The 19,309-nt window shown below is 34.9% G+C and overlaps 1 protein-coding gene across 1 annotated transcript; it reads left to right on the top strand.

The window, feature by feature from the left end:
• Positions 1-7,844: 7,844 nt before the first annotated feature.
• Positions 7,845-19,294, top strand: LOC126373277 (uncharacterized). The gene is made up of 16 exons (XM_050019354.1): positions 7,845-7,936; positions 9,186-9,355; positions 9,671-9,831; positions 10,302-10,687; positions 11,257-11,483; positions 11,715-11,817; positions 11,986-12,113; positions 12,267-12,557; positions 12,706-12,990; positions 13,088-13,584; positions 13,933-14,116; positions 14,393-14,588; positions 14,811-15,580; positions 15,857-16,049; positions 18,009-18,122; positions 18,512-19,294. Exons 1-16 carry the CDS (start codon positions 7,894-7,896, stop codon positions 18,589-18,591), a joined length of 3,828 nt encoding a protein of 1,275 aa, XP_049875311.1. The 5' UTR covers positions 7,845-7,893; the 3' UTR covers positions 18,592-19,294.
• The last annotated feature ends 15 nt before the right edge of the window (positions 19,295-19,309 follow it).

The raw sequence follows: 19,309 nt of genomic DNA, 5'->3' as shown, positions 1-19,309 counted from the left end.
ATTGCTGCTTAGCAATAAGGCCAGAAGATTGTGCTGTATCTTTCGTCCATTTGTGTAAATTTGTTTTGTATGTTGTGTGCAATAAAGTATATTTGATTGATTGATTGATAAGACCAAAGTGCAAGAAAGAACAATTTGAAAAAGCAGCCAATCTTCTTACTATTAGTATACTAGAATTTTTACGACGGGAAAATTCCAATTTTGGGAACATTGCTGGGAACGACACATCACTAATCATGATGTTACTTTACGTTAGTTCTCTCTCTATATTTAAGAGCTGCGCTCTTGTCGGTGGAGTAATCGCCATTACTCCATAGATAGGGCGTGTAAAACGGTGGTTGCCCCAATCGCCTTCCGTTCCGTTCGCGTTCCGTTTAGGTTAGTTAATTAGTCAGTATTTATTAGTTTTGCAGCTGTGTGATTGTTAAATGTTAAATTATAAGTAGGTGCTAAGTCATTGTTTTAAGTTTACGCGGTTATTATCATAATTAAAACACATAATAACGGGTTCTTACCGCGTATAAATGGGGATATGAGACATGGGTTATATGGGGTTATGGATCTACCTACTCCACTCCAATCTCATCAGTCATCCCGTGATCATGGCACTTGCAACAGTGTCGAAATATCGGGAGTCTCATATCCCCATTTAAACGCGGTAAGAACCCGTTATTATGTGTTTTAATTAGGTGCTAAGTCTCCAGTATTTCTAACGATAAATAATAAATTAATTACCAAACTTTGTTGTTGAATATAATTACAAAAAAAATGTTTATTAAAATTACTTTGCGTAATATTGTGCTTATTGTGATAACCTGTTTAATTTTAAAAAAGTGAGCACTGGCTTTTTTGCGCTAATTATGTAACTAAGTACTTATAGTGTGTAAATCATACTTATTGTTTACTGAATATAACTAAGTATACACGATGATAGTGACATAGTAACGAATACAGAGGGGATGATTCAGACCATGATTTTGACTTAATAACAAGAGGAATTTTCCGTCGCAAAGATAAAGAATTGAAAATAATAAGAAAAAACATGATATTTGCGACGAAAAATTCCACTTGACATCAACTCAGAATCATGGGGCTCAATCACTCTTCAAAGCTTTCGTTACGATGTCAATAACACCCAGTATAAATACCTATTTGTTACAATAATATTATAAACAATGCATTATTTTTAAATCTATTCTTTGAAAACTGTTAATAAAGAGTAGGTAGGTAACTATCGTATTCTATAAGTACCATGTATTTTATTCATAGTTAACACCTTTACATGTACGTAAGTATATTTTTTGAAGGAAGTTATACTTAGAACTTAATCAATGAAAGTTAATAAAACCAACTATCAAAAATACCTACCTGTTTTTTTTTAAGTCACTATGGCCCTGTTTGACACCGGCTTGCTTCTTACACGGGGAACTCCGGACTCCAAACTACGACTATAATTACGAAGCTTCTTCGTATCGTGTGGCTTGTGAAGTGTAATACCAACCTCATCAACCCTGGTGGCAGGGTCATTATTGAGCCGCCAAAGGCCCCTGACATGACTCGTGTAACGACTACATACTTACATCAGTAAACAGTAAACGAAACCAACGGCTTAACGTATATTTTTACTAACACTGTTAGCTCGACCATTTTTGTACATAAATATATATAATAATTATTATATACGGCGGCACGCGCAATTCGGCTATCACGTTGATCTAACAGAAAGCTCGGTGAATCGGCGATACTTTCTTCATCTTGCGATGGGTGCATTTCTGACTACCCCAATTGAGAAGATTGGACGTATGTGATTGTAGTTATACGCAGAGATATATTCAAAATTACATACATGCGGGTGAAATTGATAACCTCCTCTTTTCTTAAGTCGGTTAAGTATAGTACACGTAGGTAGGACAAATGAAATCGCACTCGCAAGGGGGATCGATGATAGAAACTCATGTATTGTTCAAAAAATCGGTCTTTCTTGCGTAACAATGAATATTACCTATTATTATCTAGTTATATCAATTATCTAACTATCCGAAAAACAATTGTTTTGTCAATACAATAATAGGCATTATGTTACTGAAAGAAGAAATCATAATTTAAGTGTGTGACATCATCACAGAGACTATAAATAACTAGTTGAATACGAAATTTAGTTTATTTGAATTTTTGAAACAGTGCATGTGTTAGAATAGAAGAATAATTTCTTTCATTATGGAGTAAGTGTTTCAAAATTTGTTTATCAAATTATTAACTAGTAAACTCTATCATAGTATCTAGACATTGTAAAAAGACTTTTCCCAAATATACTGTGTTTATTAAGTAAGTACATAGTACTGTTTGCCGGAGGGACTGTCCGGAGTGCGCACAGGACCGTTAAAAATGGAAAGAGGACGGAAGCCTTTGCCCAGGAGTGGGATCTTGTAGGCTAGATTAGATTACATTTTAGTACAGTTTAATAAACCTAATATCTTACTTTAAATTCCCAGGAAGCGATCGCTAAAAAAGGAATTGCAAAAACATTGTGTGAAAGTAGAAACTGGTGCACTGATTATTGGAATATGGCATCTGGTAAGATTTAGAAAATAAATTACATACATAAGTTCGCGACTATATCCCAATTGCATAATCCACCACGCGACTCCACTTTGAGGCAATTCTAAAATAAGTACCTAGTCAAAAAAAAATGAAAACTATGTGTAGAAAAAAATTTACAACATAGATATTCCTAAACATAACATAAGCTGACGAGAGTAGTAAGATGTACCTAAAGCATCGCCAGATGAACTAAGTACCCACACCTCATCGAGCTTTCTGTTAGACCAACGTGATAGGTGATGAGCCGTATCGCCTTCTATAATGATTAACCCAACTGTTAGTGAAAACTGCACTTAAGATATTTAATAACTCATTGGTGCAAGTTCGCTACCGGGGTTCGAACGGGCGCTCCCCGTTTGAGAAGTAAGCCGGTAAACCACGGGACCACAGGACTACAGGGACTTGTTACATGAAAACAAATGATTTACATGAACTTATATTCGGGTCTTTCCAACCTCTTTCTTCTATTCCCTGTTAGACTCTATTCATTGTTCAATTCAATAATTTTAAAAACTGCGTACCTATGTCAATGTTCTGTTACAAGTGAATGCTTAAAGTTTATCAGCACCTTTACGCTTTTTATTACTCATCATAATCTCCCTAGCATTATCCCGTTTTTACAAGGTCCGCTTACCTAACCTGAAGATTATGAAAGGTCCGGTTTTTTACAGAAACGACTGCCTGTCTGACCTTCCAACCTGCAAAGGGAAAAAAATCCGAAAATGCATTTCTCGGGAATGTGGGTTTTCTCCCCTCTTAACCTTACCTAACACTACCTAATTTTTTTTTTATCTTAATATATTTTCAGATAATAGCGAGCCTTTGCATCATCGTTGCGATCATATCAATGTGTTTCGATGCCACCCTCATTTCTAGAATCTTAATACCGAATCCGACTACGCAGTGGGAGGACTTCTTGCAATGGTTCTACGACTACATAGGACCACCGGCGATCCTGTTCTTTCAGACTGTGGCTCTCTTATTCTCTGTGCTCCTGGTAGTTGGAATCATAAAAGTATGTAATATTTTAGCTTACATTGAAAAAAATGCGTGGTTGTTTAAATGCTTGGTTTATAACAAAGTGACTTCCGAAAAATGTGATACAAGTTTTACATGTAAGGTCAATGTGGGGAAGACCGTCTGGGCTAAAAGATCCTAATGACAATAGCTTCTTCTAAATCAAAAGATTATGGCGCATTCTCTCATTTCTAGACTTATAAATGTAACTGAGTAAATTGTCTATCATATCCGATGACATGACTTGCTCTATATATTATAATATCGTTTTCAATAAAGCCAGTCAAACTTCACCATTCACCTTACTTAACAAAACTGTTTAGTATAATAGACTGATAAAATATTACAATGGTTTTGTTACAAGTTTATTATACGTAATACCTACATAGGTCGGAGGAGAATTATATTTTGTAAAGTACATTCAACTTTTTTTCAACATATATTATTATCTGTTAGAGCAAAATAATGTATTTGCGTTTTTGCTATTACAAATACATCGACGGTACCGAAATCACACAAAGACAGTGACAGCGAATACCGACCTCTATTTTGTGTTATGGCTCTATCTCTTACAAACTCATTAAACAATAAATTAATTAAATACAACTAATTTTATCAAACATAATAAATAAGCCTATAATTACTCAACTAGGTACGAGTATATAGCGCGCCGCAAATAGCGAAACAAAATATTCAACAGTTTTGTACTAAATTATTAATTTACTTATTGTATTTGGTTTTCCAGCGAAAAAGTAGCTTTATACAAGCGTTCTTCATTTACGGAGTGATATCACTGATATTCTCTGTAATGGTGAACCTACTGTACATTGCCGTCATCTTCGTAGACCATCAGTATCAACTGCTGGATACTCCATTTGGATTGCTTATACTACATGGTAAGTTGCCATCACCTATGATGATAATTGGCTACTTGACAGCTGTAACAATAAAATATGAAATATGACGGATTTGATAATTTATCATTTAATGATAACTATCCAATAGTTGTTTTTTGTTAAGATCATTTTTAATTGTGTTAGCAAACTCTACAAAAACGTAAATATTAGTAACATACCCAGTTTTAATCAGTAAATGTTAAGTACTTACCACAAATATCACTCTTTTTACGGAAAGCAAATATTATTACTACAAATTATAATAAGTAATATGTATTAATAAATTCGAATACAGCAACTCGTCTTCCAGTTTTCGCTTCTCTCGACAAAATCCGTCTTCACTTGTTTTCTTTGTAATCCCAGACGGAACACCGCCAAAACGTTTTTTTTTTTTCTTAAAAAAGTGACGTGACATTCCTTTTTTGAAATTGCCAACAATTATTTTTACAAAATAAAAATGCGATCTTTTATCTGTGTATTACAAGATCCGAAACACGGGCGGCCATGATTGAGCTTCGTGTGACGTCACATTTCACAAAATAAACAAAAAAGTAACTGTCAGGTTTCAAGTTATACTATTTGACAGTTTCTTTGTTTGTTGAAATGTGATGTCACTGGACAAAATGTCACGTGTCCAACCGTTTTTTTATCGCGCGAAATTTGAAATTATAGAAGAAATATGTTTTTTTTTTCTATTATAAAAAGTTTTTTCGAGAGAATAAAATATTTTAAGAGGTATGAAATAGGTAAGCGCTTGTATTTTTTTTAAATACTTATCCGAAAACTGTCAAGTAGCCAATTTTTTTTTAAATCCCCTATTGCATCGCCTTCCCCACCCTCAGCTTTTGTTTCTATGCTGTTCTGGCAGCAAAAGACAGAACACGTTCAGCTGGTTGTCTTCTCGGGCATGTCGTAAAATCCGACAGAGGGATTGTGTCCTCTAACATGATGGACTACTCACTAAATTCGACTTCTTGCGATGCGTTGACAACCCGATACGGTTATTACGATGTATAAAGAGTCAGTCGATCCCATTAGGGATTACTAGCGTGATTTTTTCAGATGTGAAAGTATATTTTTTTTTCTTTTCAGCCGTTTTCGCAATGGAGCTATCTGTGGTCCGAAAAACATTCAGGAGATTCGATAAGAGCATAAAACAATGTTCACATTCTAATCTTTGCCGATGTTAATGCTAAGTCGATTTAGACTTAAAACAAGTGACGGTACAGCAGAGAGTGTAAAATACAAATCAAAGAATAGTAAAAGAAATCTGGGGGGTTAAAAAAGCCACATCAAAGTAATTCTTCTACAAAAGCAATATAGCTATTTGACATAATTATGTGTGCATTGCGAACTTAATATCAATTTGATATTAACTCAGAATAATGAGCTGAATCATCCCCCTCAGTATACGTTACAATATACTAACGACCTGTATAAGGTACTCATTCGAAGGTGATCACAGACGATGATCGGCGACTGAACCCGAGTATACCCACCCGCCCTCTACACGACCGTACCCACCTTTAATCGCCGATTGTGTAGGAGTGAGGGGGGGGCAGTATATTGAAACAGCTGTTGAACGAATGTAATGTTTTACTTAAATATTACAATAAATAATGTAAATAATTCAAGATTTTATTTTAATTTCAATGGTTCCATCAGTAAAAGGTAGCCTAAGTATATATTTTTACGGAGACGTCACTAGTGTTAGAATAGGGTGAAAAATGTAGATAGCACGCAATACCTAGCTAGTTGTGAACTCAAAAATAGTACTTAAGATGGGCGATTGCGCCGAATAAACACGCTTGGAATTCGATCGAGATTTTCATTTGACCCAAGATCCTGATCCCGAACATACACTACATACAGTCTACAACAATTACAGACATTTTTTATTTAACACAAGACAGACAAACTCTTTTTTTACGTTTCAAGCTATCTAGCTAAAACCAGCTAGATACTAAGTTATAAATATTTGTGTACAGGGTGTGTATTTGATACGGGCGAATATTTTAATGATTTGAAATGTACTTATAATAACCTACCTTCGCACATTAAAATTGTAATTTCTTTAACGCTTTTACAAAAAAAAAAAAAATAGCACGCCACTTTTTGGAAAAATAGTTTAAATCCGTTTGTTATTTAATTTAATAGTAAGAAAGTGACAGTGAGTGAAATGGTATTTATTTTTGGCCCGATATGATACTGCTTATAGCTGGATTAATTATCCGCATACTTATATCAAACACACACGCTTCTTCTATCGTGTCGTGTAGGTTGTGAGATAGATTACCAACCCCATCAACCCTGGTGTCAGGGTTATTATCGAGCTGCCATAGGCCCCTGACTTCATGTAACGACTACGTACTTACATCAGTAAGTAGTAACCGGGACCAACGGCTTAACACTTCCGAAGCACGGATCATCTTACTTTTAGACAATCAGGTCAGGTCAGGTCCTAACCTAAATATATATGTATTTTTAATGTGATTTAAGTGAAATAAAGAGTATAGTAAATGTATCGTAAATAACATAACAAATACTTTATTGCACGAACAGGAAAAAATACAAAACAAAAGAGAAATAGAATGAGTCAATAGGCGGCCTTATTGCTAACCAAACTAAGATCTGAAAGTGAAAACACACGCTGAATAACACTAATGATTTGCTGCCCTAGATCAGATGTAAAATGTTAATTTACGTGATTCTGTAAAAGCAACGTCAGCGCTATTTGTGCGAGTCAACTCCACGCAGTATGCGCATGGGCATTGATGCTCATTTATTGACGGAACCTTGTCTATGTCAAATTGAATCAGTGCTGTAGTGACCAACATTATACGAAAGAATATCGATATGGCGGATAGACTGGTAATATAGTTTACCAAATAGCAATATTAGGGTAGTTACATAGTGATATCATTACCGTGAACGCATATCTAATAAACTTTTATCTTTTTGCAAATATCCAGTTATTAAGTTAGAACTGGGGGGGGGTTAAAATGGCCACATCGAAGCAATTCATCTAAAAAAGCAATATGGCTATTTGACATTTGTTTGCATTGCGCACTTACTTTTATATGCGCAAAGGTAAAATTGTAACTGGATAATGTCAAATTATAACTGGATACTTGCGAAAAGACCAAAGATTCTAAGATATTTTTGCGTTAACGGTTATGACATTAACCACCGGTGTTCGAAGATCCATTAGCATTCGTTTGAAGGAACCCTAAATAACGTGCAATGTTTTGCAAAAACACACCTATCTCCATAAAATACGTATTATATCTCGCAACAATATATCATTTAGAACATTAATAGTTAGGTACATTAATAGGTACATAATTACTCTAGTCTACACCTACCTATTGTTGAAGAAATGTCTCAAGTGGAGTTTAGAGTTAACGGCAAAGTATGCAAAGGTATGTTTTTTTTAAATTATTATTTAGATATTGGAGCTTATTTTTTATTTAGTTTTACAGTTCCCAATTCTTTATCTGTCTTGCACTCGTCGTAAGTGAAGGACAGAACTACATTTAGAGCTGCCAGATTAAAATAAAATAAGGTTTTGTCTGTCAGAATCAGCACCAGTATTTACACTAAACGGCCTCCGTGGTCCAGTGGTTGAGCGTTGAACTCACGATCATGTGAGTTCATGGACGTATCACAAAAATCACTTTGTGATCCCTAGTTTGGTTAGGACATTAGACTGATCACCTGATTGTCCGAAAGTAAGACGATACGTGCTTCGGAAGGCACATTAAGCCGTTAGTCCTAGTTATTGCTTACTGATGTAAGTATGTAGACATTATATGAGTCATGTCAGGGGCCTTTGGCGGCTCAATAGTAACCCTGACACCAGGGTTGTTGAGTTTGGCAATCCACCTCACAACCCATACGATAGAAGAAGCACCATTAGTACGAGTACTTAATTCGTTAAGTATAGTTTTACAGCATAAAATTTAGAGTAAATATTACAAACTTGAATATTATTATTATTTTGTTTTTTGTTTTTTTACTTACGTATCAATGATTGTATATTCGGGCGCCTATTTACCTAAAGCAGTTGCTTGTCCGAATTGATAGCACTATTGTATTTAAAAAAATCCTTCGGAGGATTGTCAATTTAAGGAAACTTACAAAATGTTAAAAACCGTATCGTATGCCAATTTATCCTAAGTAAGTATTTGCTTACCACGGCATAACGACCACGGCTATCTCCTAAACATCAATCTATTCGGAACAATCTCAGAGAAATATACCTATTTTCATGTTTCATACTTTTTAGAGCGCAATATTTCTGTAGTTAGGTCAGGTCAAGTCAGGTCAGTCAGTTTAGTTTTTGAACTTGTTTTAGAGGTTAATGAAGGTATACAGTGTGTTAGCGACACCGTAACGAATATTGAGGGGGATGATTCGGACCATGATTCTGAGTTAATATCAAGTGGAACTTTCCGTCGCAAAATTCATGAAAATGGTTATGTTTTTCTAAATTATTTTCAGTTCCATACTTTTGCGACGGAAAATTCGACTTGGTATCAACTCAGAATCATGGTCTGAATCATTCCTCAAAGTTTTCGTTACGATGTCACTAACACCCTTATTTATAAAAGTACTTAATAAACACGTACTTATTTATAAAATTAATAAACAAATGTATTTGCTAAACAGTAAACAACAGCATAGACCGCAATACCACGCTAAATGCGTACATTCGCAATGTGCTGTTTCTGTCTGGCTCCAAGTCTATGTGTTTGGAGGGCGCCTGCGGCGCATGCGTGGTGGCGGTGCGTGCGCGCAGAAGTCTCAGCGGCCTTATCGAGACCTTCGCTGTTAATTCGGTAAATATTGTACTTGATAATCGCGCAATTTAAGGATTTCAATTACTGAAGATCTTGCATAACCCCAAAAATAATTATGCCAGTTTGTAAATGAAGAATTTTTTATAGGCTCGCCCCTTATTACAGGGGACTTAAAAATAAGTGGCGAGAAGTGCGTTTATTATTCTTCGGAAATACAGTTTGATGTCATGCATGCTATAAGTTTATGTTTGTAATTCGTTACTTACTTCGATAAAATATATCCACCATGAAAGAGGCTTACCTGCAAAAAAAAAACATTATCATATTAAAAAAATATAATCTCTGTAATTTCAGTGTCTGGTCTTAGTGTTTTCCTGCAATGGCTGGGAGATCACCACTATCGAAGGTCTTGGGAACCGGTTGGAGGGTTACAGCGAGCTTCAGCAGAGAATAGCCAAGTTTAACGGCACCCAATGTGGATACTGCACCCCCGGATTTCTGATGTCATTGCATAGGTATTTCTAAACACATGTATATATCTTTACTAATGCTATAAACACGAATGTAATTCTTTCTATCTGTTACTTTGTGATGATTATAACGCTGAACCGATTTCGATGAAAGATATATGTGTAGTGCAGTGTGTATAATATTTATTTATTTTATTTTATTTTATTTGGGTAGCTTACAGCCTTTTTTACAAAATGAATACTTATAAATACAAACAAATGCCAATGAAAAGCTACCACAAGTGAACATAAAACAAAAGACCCAGAAAAAGAAATTTGAGACCCAGTGAAAGATTTACGCACTTCTCCCGTCGTCGGCAATGAACCGATTAGCGATCAACTATTTTTTCGCTCAAGAAACTATCAAAAAATGTAGATGTCGTGCCAGGAGACACATAGCCAATCGCGGGCAGTTTACACTACACCAAGAAGAACTTCTTCATTGACAGAGACCATAACTGAATCATTTCTTTCAGTCTCCTAGACAAACATCCTGGCATGACAATGGCAGAACTGGAAACATCATTTGGAAGCAACACTTGCCGTTGTACCGGCTACCGACCGATCTTAGACACCATCAAATCTTTCGCAATAGATGCTAGTCACACATTATGTCAACGAGTACAAGATATAGAAGATCTGAAGATTTGTAGCAAGACCAAGTCAGTATGCAAAAGGAAATGTTCAATAAGTGAAGGCAGTGATTGGAGTATCCTCAGTGATGGTGAAAATGTGGCTAATGTCCATAAATTTGGCGCCACACAAGTATTTGTTAACGTCTACACAGTAGAACAAATTTTTGACACGCTCAGGAAATACGGAACTGATTCTTATATGCTGGTAGATGGAAATACTGGTAAAGGTGAGATCATTTTACCGATTGGAATGATTTTTCATAAATTTTGTCAGTACAATGTACAGAGTTGTATAACCATGACCAGCAATATAGAATTTTGAAATCTTTAGTACTAAAATATTTGATAAACGATAGCTGATTGATTGAAAGAGGCCATAGATAGAATGCTTTACGTGGCTTGTTTATCTCTTTAATAAAAAGGTTTAAATGTACTTTTTACATAAATATTTTTCAGTATCATACCTGCATACATTTTATTAACAGGTGTCTCTTCGAAACAAACGCATAAAAAGTAAATATAATTTACATCTGCAGAGAATAATGTTCCTTAAAACACATATTTATAAGGATGAATTATTGTTATGGTGGCCAAGATGGCTAGTTACAGAAGTTTTGGTAGACTTAAAAGATAAAGAGGGACCTCAATACTTATCGGTATTGTCTAGAAACTGCAGAGTCGAGAAGAATGAAAGAATCAAAGGGAGGCCTTTGCCCAGCAGTGGAATTAAAAGAATAGTCTAGATAAGATGGTGCTGATAATGAAAGTACATTAGTTTGTGTTCTCAATTTTACAGGAATACAGGAAAACTTTGAATATCGTCAAGTACTTATAGATATCAGTGACGTAGATACTTTGAAACAGTATCACTTTGATCAAAATCTGGTGCTTGGTGCCAACATATCTTTGGAGGATTGCATTAAAATATTCAGGGACACTGCCGAATCCAGGATCTACGAATTCGCTTACCTTGCAGAGATGGCTAAACATTTTGAAATGATTGCAAATATACCAGTGAGGAATGTAAGTTAAATTACTTACCTAATTATATGAGTGAATCCCTGATATCACTTTGATGATATGTGGAGTGACGTCGGTCATTAATCTCACAAACCCAGAAAAAAAGAAGATTATATACTTGCTAAGGTTTGAAATATCGCTAAATCGAGACATTTATTTGTTTGCGAATTGGAATTGGAAGGACTTTCTAGAATGAAGAAGACGCTACTAGAACACTTGCATTAATTCTTGCAGATTGGTTCGCTAGCTGGAAACCTTATGGTTAAACATGAAATACCATCGTTCCAATCCGATGTCTTTGTATTGTTTTCGGCCGTCGACGCAATGATTACAATTCGTAAGTAAACAAAAATAATGGAATATCTAAACACCTACCTAAATATTGGAGCCGTTAGATCTATGGATATGACAATATGAAAGCTGCCTGCTATCAGTGACTTAAAACACTAATGACAATCTAAGGAACCAACAGCTGAATAGACAATTATTTTTTTTATTGTTACAGGTACAATAAATGGACAACAAATGCTACTAACAATGAAAAATTTTCTTAAATTCAACATGACAGGAGTACTCATAGTAAACATATTGTTACCGCCTCTCAACAAATCTTACGTTTTTAGGAGTTATAAGGTAAGTCACTAAAAACCTGAGGTACTCAACCTTTAAACTTTAGTTTCTGAAAACACAGAAATTCAGGAAGTACATCTACCTAATGTTAATCATTATTATAATTTAGATGGCAGTTTAGGGCGTATAATATAATGACAATATTCTTACTTTCAGATCATGCCACGAAATCAAAACGCCACGGCAAGTGTGAATGCTGCTTTCCTATTAAAAATTAATGATTTAACCAAAATTATTGAAGATGCCAATATAATCTACGGTAATATAAGACCAGACTTTATCAACGCAACACAAACTGAAAACTTTCTTAAAGGGAGAAACATTTTCGATAACAAAAACTTACAGACTATTATTAAGGTTTTAAATGCTGAAATTATTCCTGATACCAAACCACTTAAACCTACACCTGAATGCAGAAAGAAATTGGCTATTGGACTATTTTATAAGGTAAGCACATTTTCATTGCTACCATAATATCTACTTTGATGAAATATCATTTGAACAGTTGCTCTATCAACAGTTAAAACGTGTGGCAAAACTAAATGACGAATAGCAGTACAACTTTACTGTATATGAATTTTCCTATGTTTACCAGTTTATCCTGAGCATCAGCCCTCCAGGCCTCGCTGACCCGCGCTATCGTTCCGGAGGCACCACACTCACTCGCCCTCTCTCTCACGGCACTCAAGACTTCCAAACCGACCCTTCTTTATATCCTCTCAACGAGCCTCTGTTAAAGAATGAGGCCTTAATTCAAAGTTCTGGTGAAGTAATGTATACTAATGATATGCCTCCGATACCCAATGAGGTTTTTGGTGCGTTTGTCTTGTCTACTATACATGCTGGAGAGTTAGATCAAGTTGATACTGTTAGCGTATTGGTTAGTATATTTATGTATATGATATGTTTGATAAAGAGAATATCTCATGGAGAGTGGTTTTCTTTCATGACAATATTATATATTTTTTTTCTTTTAGGAAATTCCTGGTGTTGTTACTGTTTTGACTGCCAAAGACATACCGGGCAAAAATTCATATATTGTAAAGGGTATCACTATTCTTTTGGTTGAAGAAGAAGAAATGCTAGTTTCTACGAATGTTAAATATTATGGTCAACCTGTAGCTATTGTAGTAGCAGAAACTCAACAACTAGCTGAAAACGTTGCTAAAAAAGTCAAAGTTAGTTACAAAAATATTAGTGCCAAATTACCTGTTTTAACTATTGACGAAGCGAAGAAAGATAGCACACGAATAAAACCTCATTCAGCTAAAATTGAACCAAAAAGTAAAGGGACTAATGTTCAAACAGTGATTAACGGAGTATATGAAGTAGAAGGACAATATCATTACTATTTGGAACCTATTACGTCGGTAGTGATCCCTGTAGATGAAGGCTTGGAAGTGCATGACGCGACACAGTGGATGGATGTAACCCAGGCAGGAATCGCTCAATGTTTAGGTATAAAAGAAAGCGAGTAAGTACCTACAGTTTATTCAACGTGTTAAAAGATTCATTAGACTAAACAAGATTATGGCGATTGAATAAATTATTATTTGCGTCTTGACCCCAGCTTACTTACTTATATAAAAATATAAAATATTTTTTATTTTAATTTTGTAATGTCAATCTTATTATAATTATACTTCGAGTCAAATTTATCTAAAGCTGAATTATAAATTACTAAAAATAGGTGAGTGTTTGACTAAGCAGGGATGCCGCAATGTTTAATTAAGTCGGTATTTTCTGTTTCGTTTATTATTATTTGAAATGTTGTATATTATTTTGTTTTTTAAAAGTAAGTTAATGAATACAATTCTTTCAGTGTGGTAGTAAAAGTTCGTCGATTGGGCGGTGGTTTTGGAGGCAAACTGACGCCCAGTACCCTAGCTGTGACAGCCTGTGCCCTGGTGGCTAAGACATTAGACCGCCCATGCCGGTTCATCTTGCCTATGAAAACCAACATGGCCATAGGCGGCAAGAGATTACCTGGCCAATATGAGTATGAGGTAGGTAGTGATTTTAACATGGAAAAGATTATTCTTTGCGATATTCAAAGCGATATTGTGTCATATTTGTAAACAAAGCAGCAAGTTTTGAAACGTGTATACAACTTTCAGACACGCTTAGTAGATAAGTATTCTAAAAAACAGGTATAACAAAGTAATAAATTTGAAATAGATGCTACAGTTTAAACTTTAAGTACTCATATTAGTTATTATGTTAGAAAAACTCAAGGCCATCAACCGTAGACTGACTTCTAAAGGCGCTGTATACTTTTGCAGGTGGGTGTAGATGATGTTGGAAAAATACAATATTTAAATGCCAGCATGGTGGAAGACAAAGGCGCCACACAAAATGACAACACATTGGACTACACTATTAACGGATTCAAGAATTGTTACAATTATGACTGTTTCAGCGTGAAAACTGCAACCATCAAAACTGATTTACCTACAAACACGTTTATGAGAGCACCAGGTAAGGAAATTATTTGGTATCCTAACTCACAAGATAAGTACGAGGTAAAATTCTGAATTATTTATTAGTGGCACATAATTATAACATAACCAACATCAAAAACAATAATGTCACTAAACTCTTGAATAGCTTTATGTATGGAATTCTGCTTACCCCGGTGGGAAATAGGCTTGAGTTTAGGTTTGTATAGCTTAATGTACTTACGTAATATAATATTTTTAGGTAACGCCCAAGGAATTGCTAGCATAGAATACATTATGGAGCACATAGCTCACACCTTGAAAAAAGATGTAGACGACGTACGTATGATAAATTTAAGATCAGAAAGTAAAGATATCCAAATACTTCTAGAACAAGTGAAAAAGGAAGCCAATTATCAGAAACGGTCTCAAGACATTGAACTGTTTAACAAATCCAACCGTTGGACGAAGAAAGCTATACAGACATGTGTTATGGACTTCTTACTCTCCTATGAAGGAATTTTCTCTGCAATGATATCCATCTACAAAATCGATGGTACTATTACAGTTACTACTGGAGGTATTGAAATGGGGCAAGGAATAAACACTAAAGCAAAACAAGTGTGCGCATATGAACTAGGTGTCCCTGTGGACACTGTAACTGTGATATCGAACTACTCATTTGCTGCAACTAACAATGCTCTTACAGCTAGAAGTGTCACTAGCGAAAGCGTATGCTTTGCTATTATCAAAGCATGTGCTATTTTAAAGGAAAGACTGCAACCTATGAAAGAAAAGATGCCACTAGCACCATGGAAGGAGCTTGTTTCTGCTGCCAGCAATGAAGGAATAGACCTAGTAGCACATTACACAATGAGCTCTAAAGATCCAGATTTAAGCAGTTACAATGCATACGGTGTAGCTATAATAGAAGTGCAACTGGATGTTTTGACTGGAAGATTTCAAATTCTAAGGACAGATATTATAGAGGATGTTGGATTAAGTTTGAATCCTTTGATTGATATTGGGCAGGTGGGTATTATCATGCATTGTCGTTCTATTGGCAGTCCTCAAAGTCCTCAAGACCACTTCAGATACTTAAACGATACCTGATTATGAGCACATTTATGTTTAAACGCTGAATTCGTAAAATTCGTTCGTAACGTGTTTACTAAGTACCTTTATTGTTATTTTTTTTAACATAATCTGATTTTTTTAAAAGCACCTTCAACTATAAACTTTTTTGTATTAAGTATGTTTAAACAGTTTAACGTTTTTTGACGACGTATTTATGCATCTTTGTTAAAGGTGGAAGGCGCATTCGTTCAAGGTTTAGGCTACTACACATCGGAGAAGCTGATATATGACAAGTATACAGGAAAATTGCTGACAAACCGATCCCTTCACTACCATGTACCGTCCAGTTTGGATATTCCTGCTGATTTCAGGGTCAAACTGCGATATAACTCTAGAAACCCAAAAGGAGTGTTAGGATCGAAAGGTTTGTTGCGCTGAGCAATTTATAATCATTATTATATGCTTAGTTTTTTTAACGAATGCCGTGTGCGTCAAGCTAGCGGCCTCAAAAAAAAAATGGACACGAAAAAATAATTTGACCATACCAAAAAATAGTACTCTTATTGAAAAAAATAGTACCTGTTGTAAAAAAATTAGTACCATCACGGTTCTGGATTCATAGCCATGTTTTATTGCACTTGCTAGCTTGACGGTGAGCGAAATTTGGCGAGAGTTAACGACAAGGTCTTTCGCTTTGATTTAAACGCCAAAAAATAGTACCGAAATAGTACTCACCCCCTGCAAAATACCGAAAGTAGTACTTCAACGGTTCCAAAGTTATAAAGGCAGTTCTTTGATCCCGCTAGCTTGACGTTTTGAAAATACCTATTATCTGGGGAACGCTTGCATACTTCAGTATGTAACTAATGTCAATAAACTCGTATGAAATAGTACTCCCTACCATCATAATTTTGATCCGATTCTCTTTGTAGAAATGTTAAAAAATCATCATAACCTATGCCATACATTTGTTGTTGATACAGTCACGTAGACAATTACATAACCTCACAATTTATTCGTAAGTATTGCCATTTTAGAGGTCTACCCTACCATTTCTGTGCACTTCAGAGTGCTGCTATTACAAAAAAATCCTATTGCATACACCCGTATGTACTAATTTTAATAGAAAAGGCTGCATGGGTCTAGTTCTTATCGAAAACAATCTGTGATTTTAATACATCATAATACATTTTTAATCTGCTGTTTTATTTTATAATTCATACCTTCATGTTGAATTTGTTACGGATCGAAGTGTTTGTTAATAAACAATTTGCAGTATTTGTAGAATAACTCAAAGAGTTTCAACAATGATATTACTTTCATCTGACAACCCTGGCACTTCACCAATTTTTACCCAAAAATGGGAAAAAATACTAAAATCTGACAACATTCTTGAGCATGTGTAATAATTTTGTTCGCGACTGTACTTGTCTTGATAAATGTATGACATAGGTTATAATGACTTTTTGACATATTTCTACAAAGAGAATCAGGTCCAAATTATGATGGTAGGGAGTACTATTTCATACGAGTTTATTGACATTAGTTACAAACTGAAGTATGCAAGCGTTCCCCAGATAATAGGTATTTTCAAAACGTCAAGCTAGCGGGATCAAAGAACTGCCTTTATAACTTTGGAACCGTTGAAGTACTACTTTCGGTATTTTGCAGGGGGTGAGTACTATTTCGGTACTATTTTTTGGCGTTTAAATCAAAGCGAAAGACCTTGTCGTTAACTCTCGCCAAATTTCGCTCACCGTCAAGCTAGCAAGTGCAATAAAACATGGCTATAAATCCAGAACCGTGATGGTACTATTTTTTTTACAACAGGTACTATTTTTTTCAACAAGAGTACTATTTTTTGGTATGGTCAAATTATTTTTTCGTGCCCATTTTTTTTTTGAGGCCGCTAGCTTGACGCACACCGAATGCCTATATTCTAGGCTTGCTAATAAACTCTACATTGCATATTATTATATTATATTCAATGTTTTTTTTTTGCTTAAGTACTTTTTACCATAACATACATAAACATAAACAGTCTATATATGTCCCACTGTTGGACACAGGCCTCCCTTCAATCAATCGGAGGAGGTATGGATACTTCACCACTGCGGGTTGGTGGAGGTGTTTTTACGGCTAATAGCCGGGACCAACGGCTTAACGTGCCCTCCGAAACTCGTAACTTATCATCAAAGCACTTTTGTCCCTATGAACAGACGTTGAATAGACACGCTGAATCAAGCACTTATACGATGACGGTGAATTTCATAACTATTTAAATAATTACTATCTCCTATCTATGGTTTATGAGGTGGATTGCCAACCTCATCAACCCTGGTGTCAAAGTTATTATTGACCTGAATTACTATTTTATTCTCAGCTGTGGGAGAAATGGGAGTATGCCTCTCATACGGCATTACGCATGCGTTAAGAAAGTGTATTTATGCGTCGAGGAAGGATTCTGGGTATGACACCACAGAATGGATCAATATAGGTAATATATTATAATGAGGATGAAACTAAAAGTAATCCACAGGCCACGTAGTTATGGCATTGGTGGCAAATCTATATTAAGTCTCGTCAAAAAAAAGTACTTAATCCAAATTATGGTGCAGTCTATCAGTGGTTGCAAAAGCTTTATTGGACAGATAAAAGCCTTTGCAAATATTTTTCTTTTGATTTAAATTTGTCGGCCAAATGTAAGAAGGACATACTTATTTCTAATTTTATTTTAGAAGTAAAGTATTTAAGTATGATTGTTAATAACTGTGGCACCTTGAAATTACGATTATACTTAATATTTAACAACAATTTACATGAAAAATATACGCATATTTAGTTGACACGTTTACTTTAATTTTATTTTTTCCTTTTGCTTTTCAGATGTTCCCTACACGACTGATTCCATTTTGAAAGCTTTAGAAGTAAGAATTGAAGAGATGGTATTCAACAAGAAAAAATAACCTTGCAAATATGAAAAAGGTTTTAATGCTATCATTATTATATACCTAACATTGTTACCTACTTTATAATACATTATATATAATCTCACGCCTACGATCCCTAATGAGGTAGAGTAACAAATAATCAGAGGACCACTTTACAAGCTACAACAATAACTTTAGGCAAATATACTTTTTACGAAACCAAATTTGTTTATTGTACTTGTATGAAAATAAGTGTGACGTCATCATCAATAAGAAGGGCAAAACAGTTACAGAACAAAAATGAAACAAAACAAAAATAAAATTAAATAAAACTAAAACAAATAAACAAAACTCAAAATAAAATAAATTATGTACAATTAACACTTAGTAACCTTAATTAAAAAGCCCACCTCGAATCGTACCTGGTGCAAATACACCCATAATGCTGGCTGCGTTTCCACGTTGAACAGCCAGCGATATGCGTTGCACCAGGTCAACATTTAATTTCACGTTTATTTATTTAAGAAGGGCAGCATTTTATAATTAATCTTTGGCCCAGTCAAATAGGTACCCTATTATTAAGCATGTAAGATCGTAAAATATAAACATATTTTGTACTTTATTGTAATTATTTATGAACCTGTATCTTAACATAAACTATATTTCTGTAGGTAGGTATATGGGTATAACTGTTTATTAAGTAAGGAGAAACATAGTATTTATGTTATGTTAAAAAATAAACAACTAAAAATGT

Source organism: Pectinophora gossypiella, chromosome 15 (genome assembly GCF_024362695.1).
Source record: "Pectinophora gossypiella chromosome 15, ilPecGoss1.1, whole genome shotgun sequence".
Classification (NCBI taxonomy): domain Eukaryota; kingdom Metazoa; phylum Arthropoda; class Insecta; order Lepidoptera; family Gelechiidae; genus Pectinophora; species Pectinophora gossypiella.
This window is presented reverse-complemented; position numbering and strand designations above follow the sequence as displayed.

Excerpts from the sequence above, each read along its gene's own strand:
- LOC126373277 (XM_050019354.1), top strand. The coding sequence starts at position 7,894 with ATGTCTCAAGTGGAGTTTAGAGTTAACGGCAAAGTATGCAAAG. Across the intron at positions 12,558-12,705 it reads CTATTGGACTATTTTATAAG|TTTATCCTGAGCATCAGCCC; the intron begins GTAAGCACATTT and ends TATGTTTACCAG. Across the intron at positions 16,050-18,008 it reads AGGAGTGTTAGGATCGAAAG|CTGTGGGAGAAATGGGAGTA; the intron begins GTTTGTTGCGCT and ends TTTTATTCTCAG.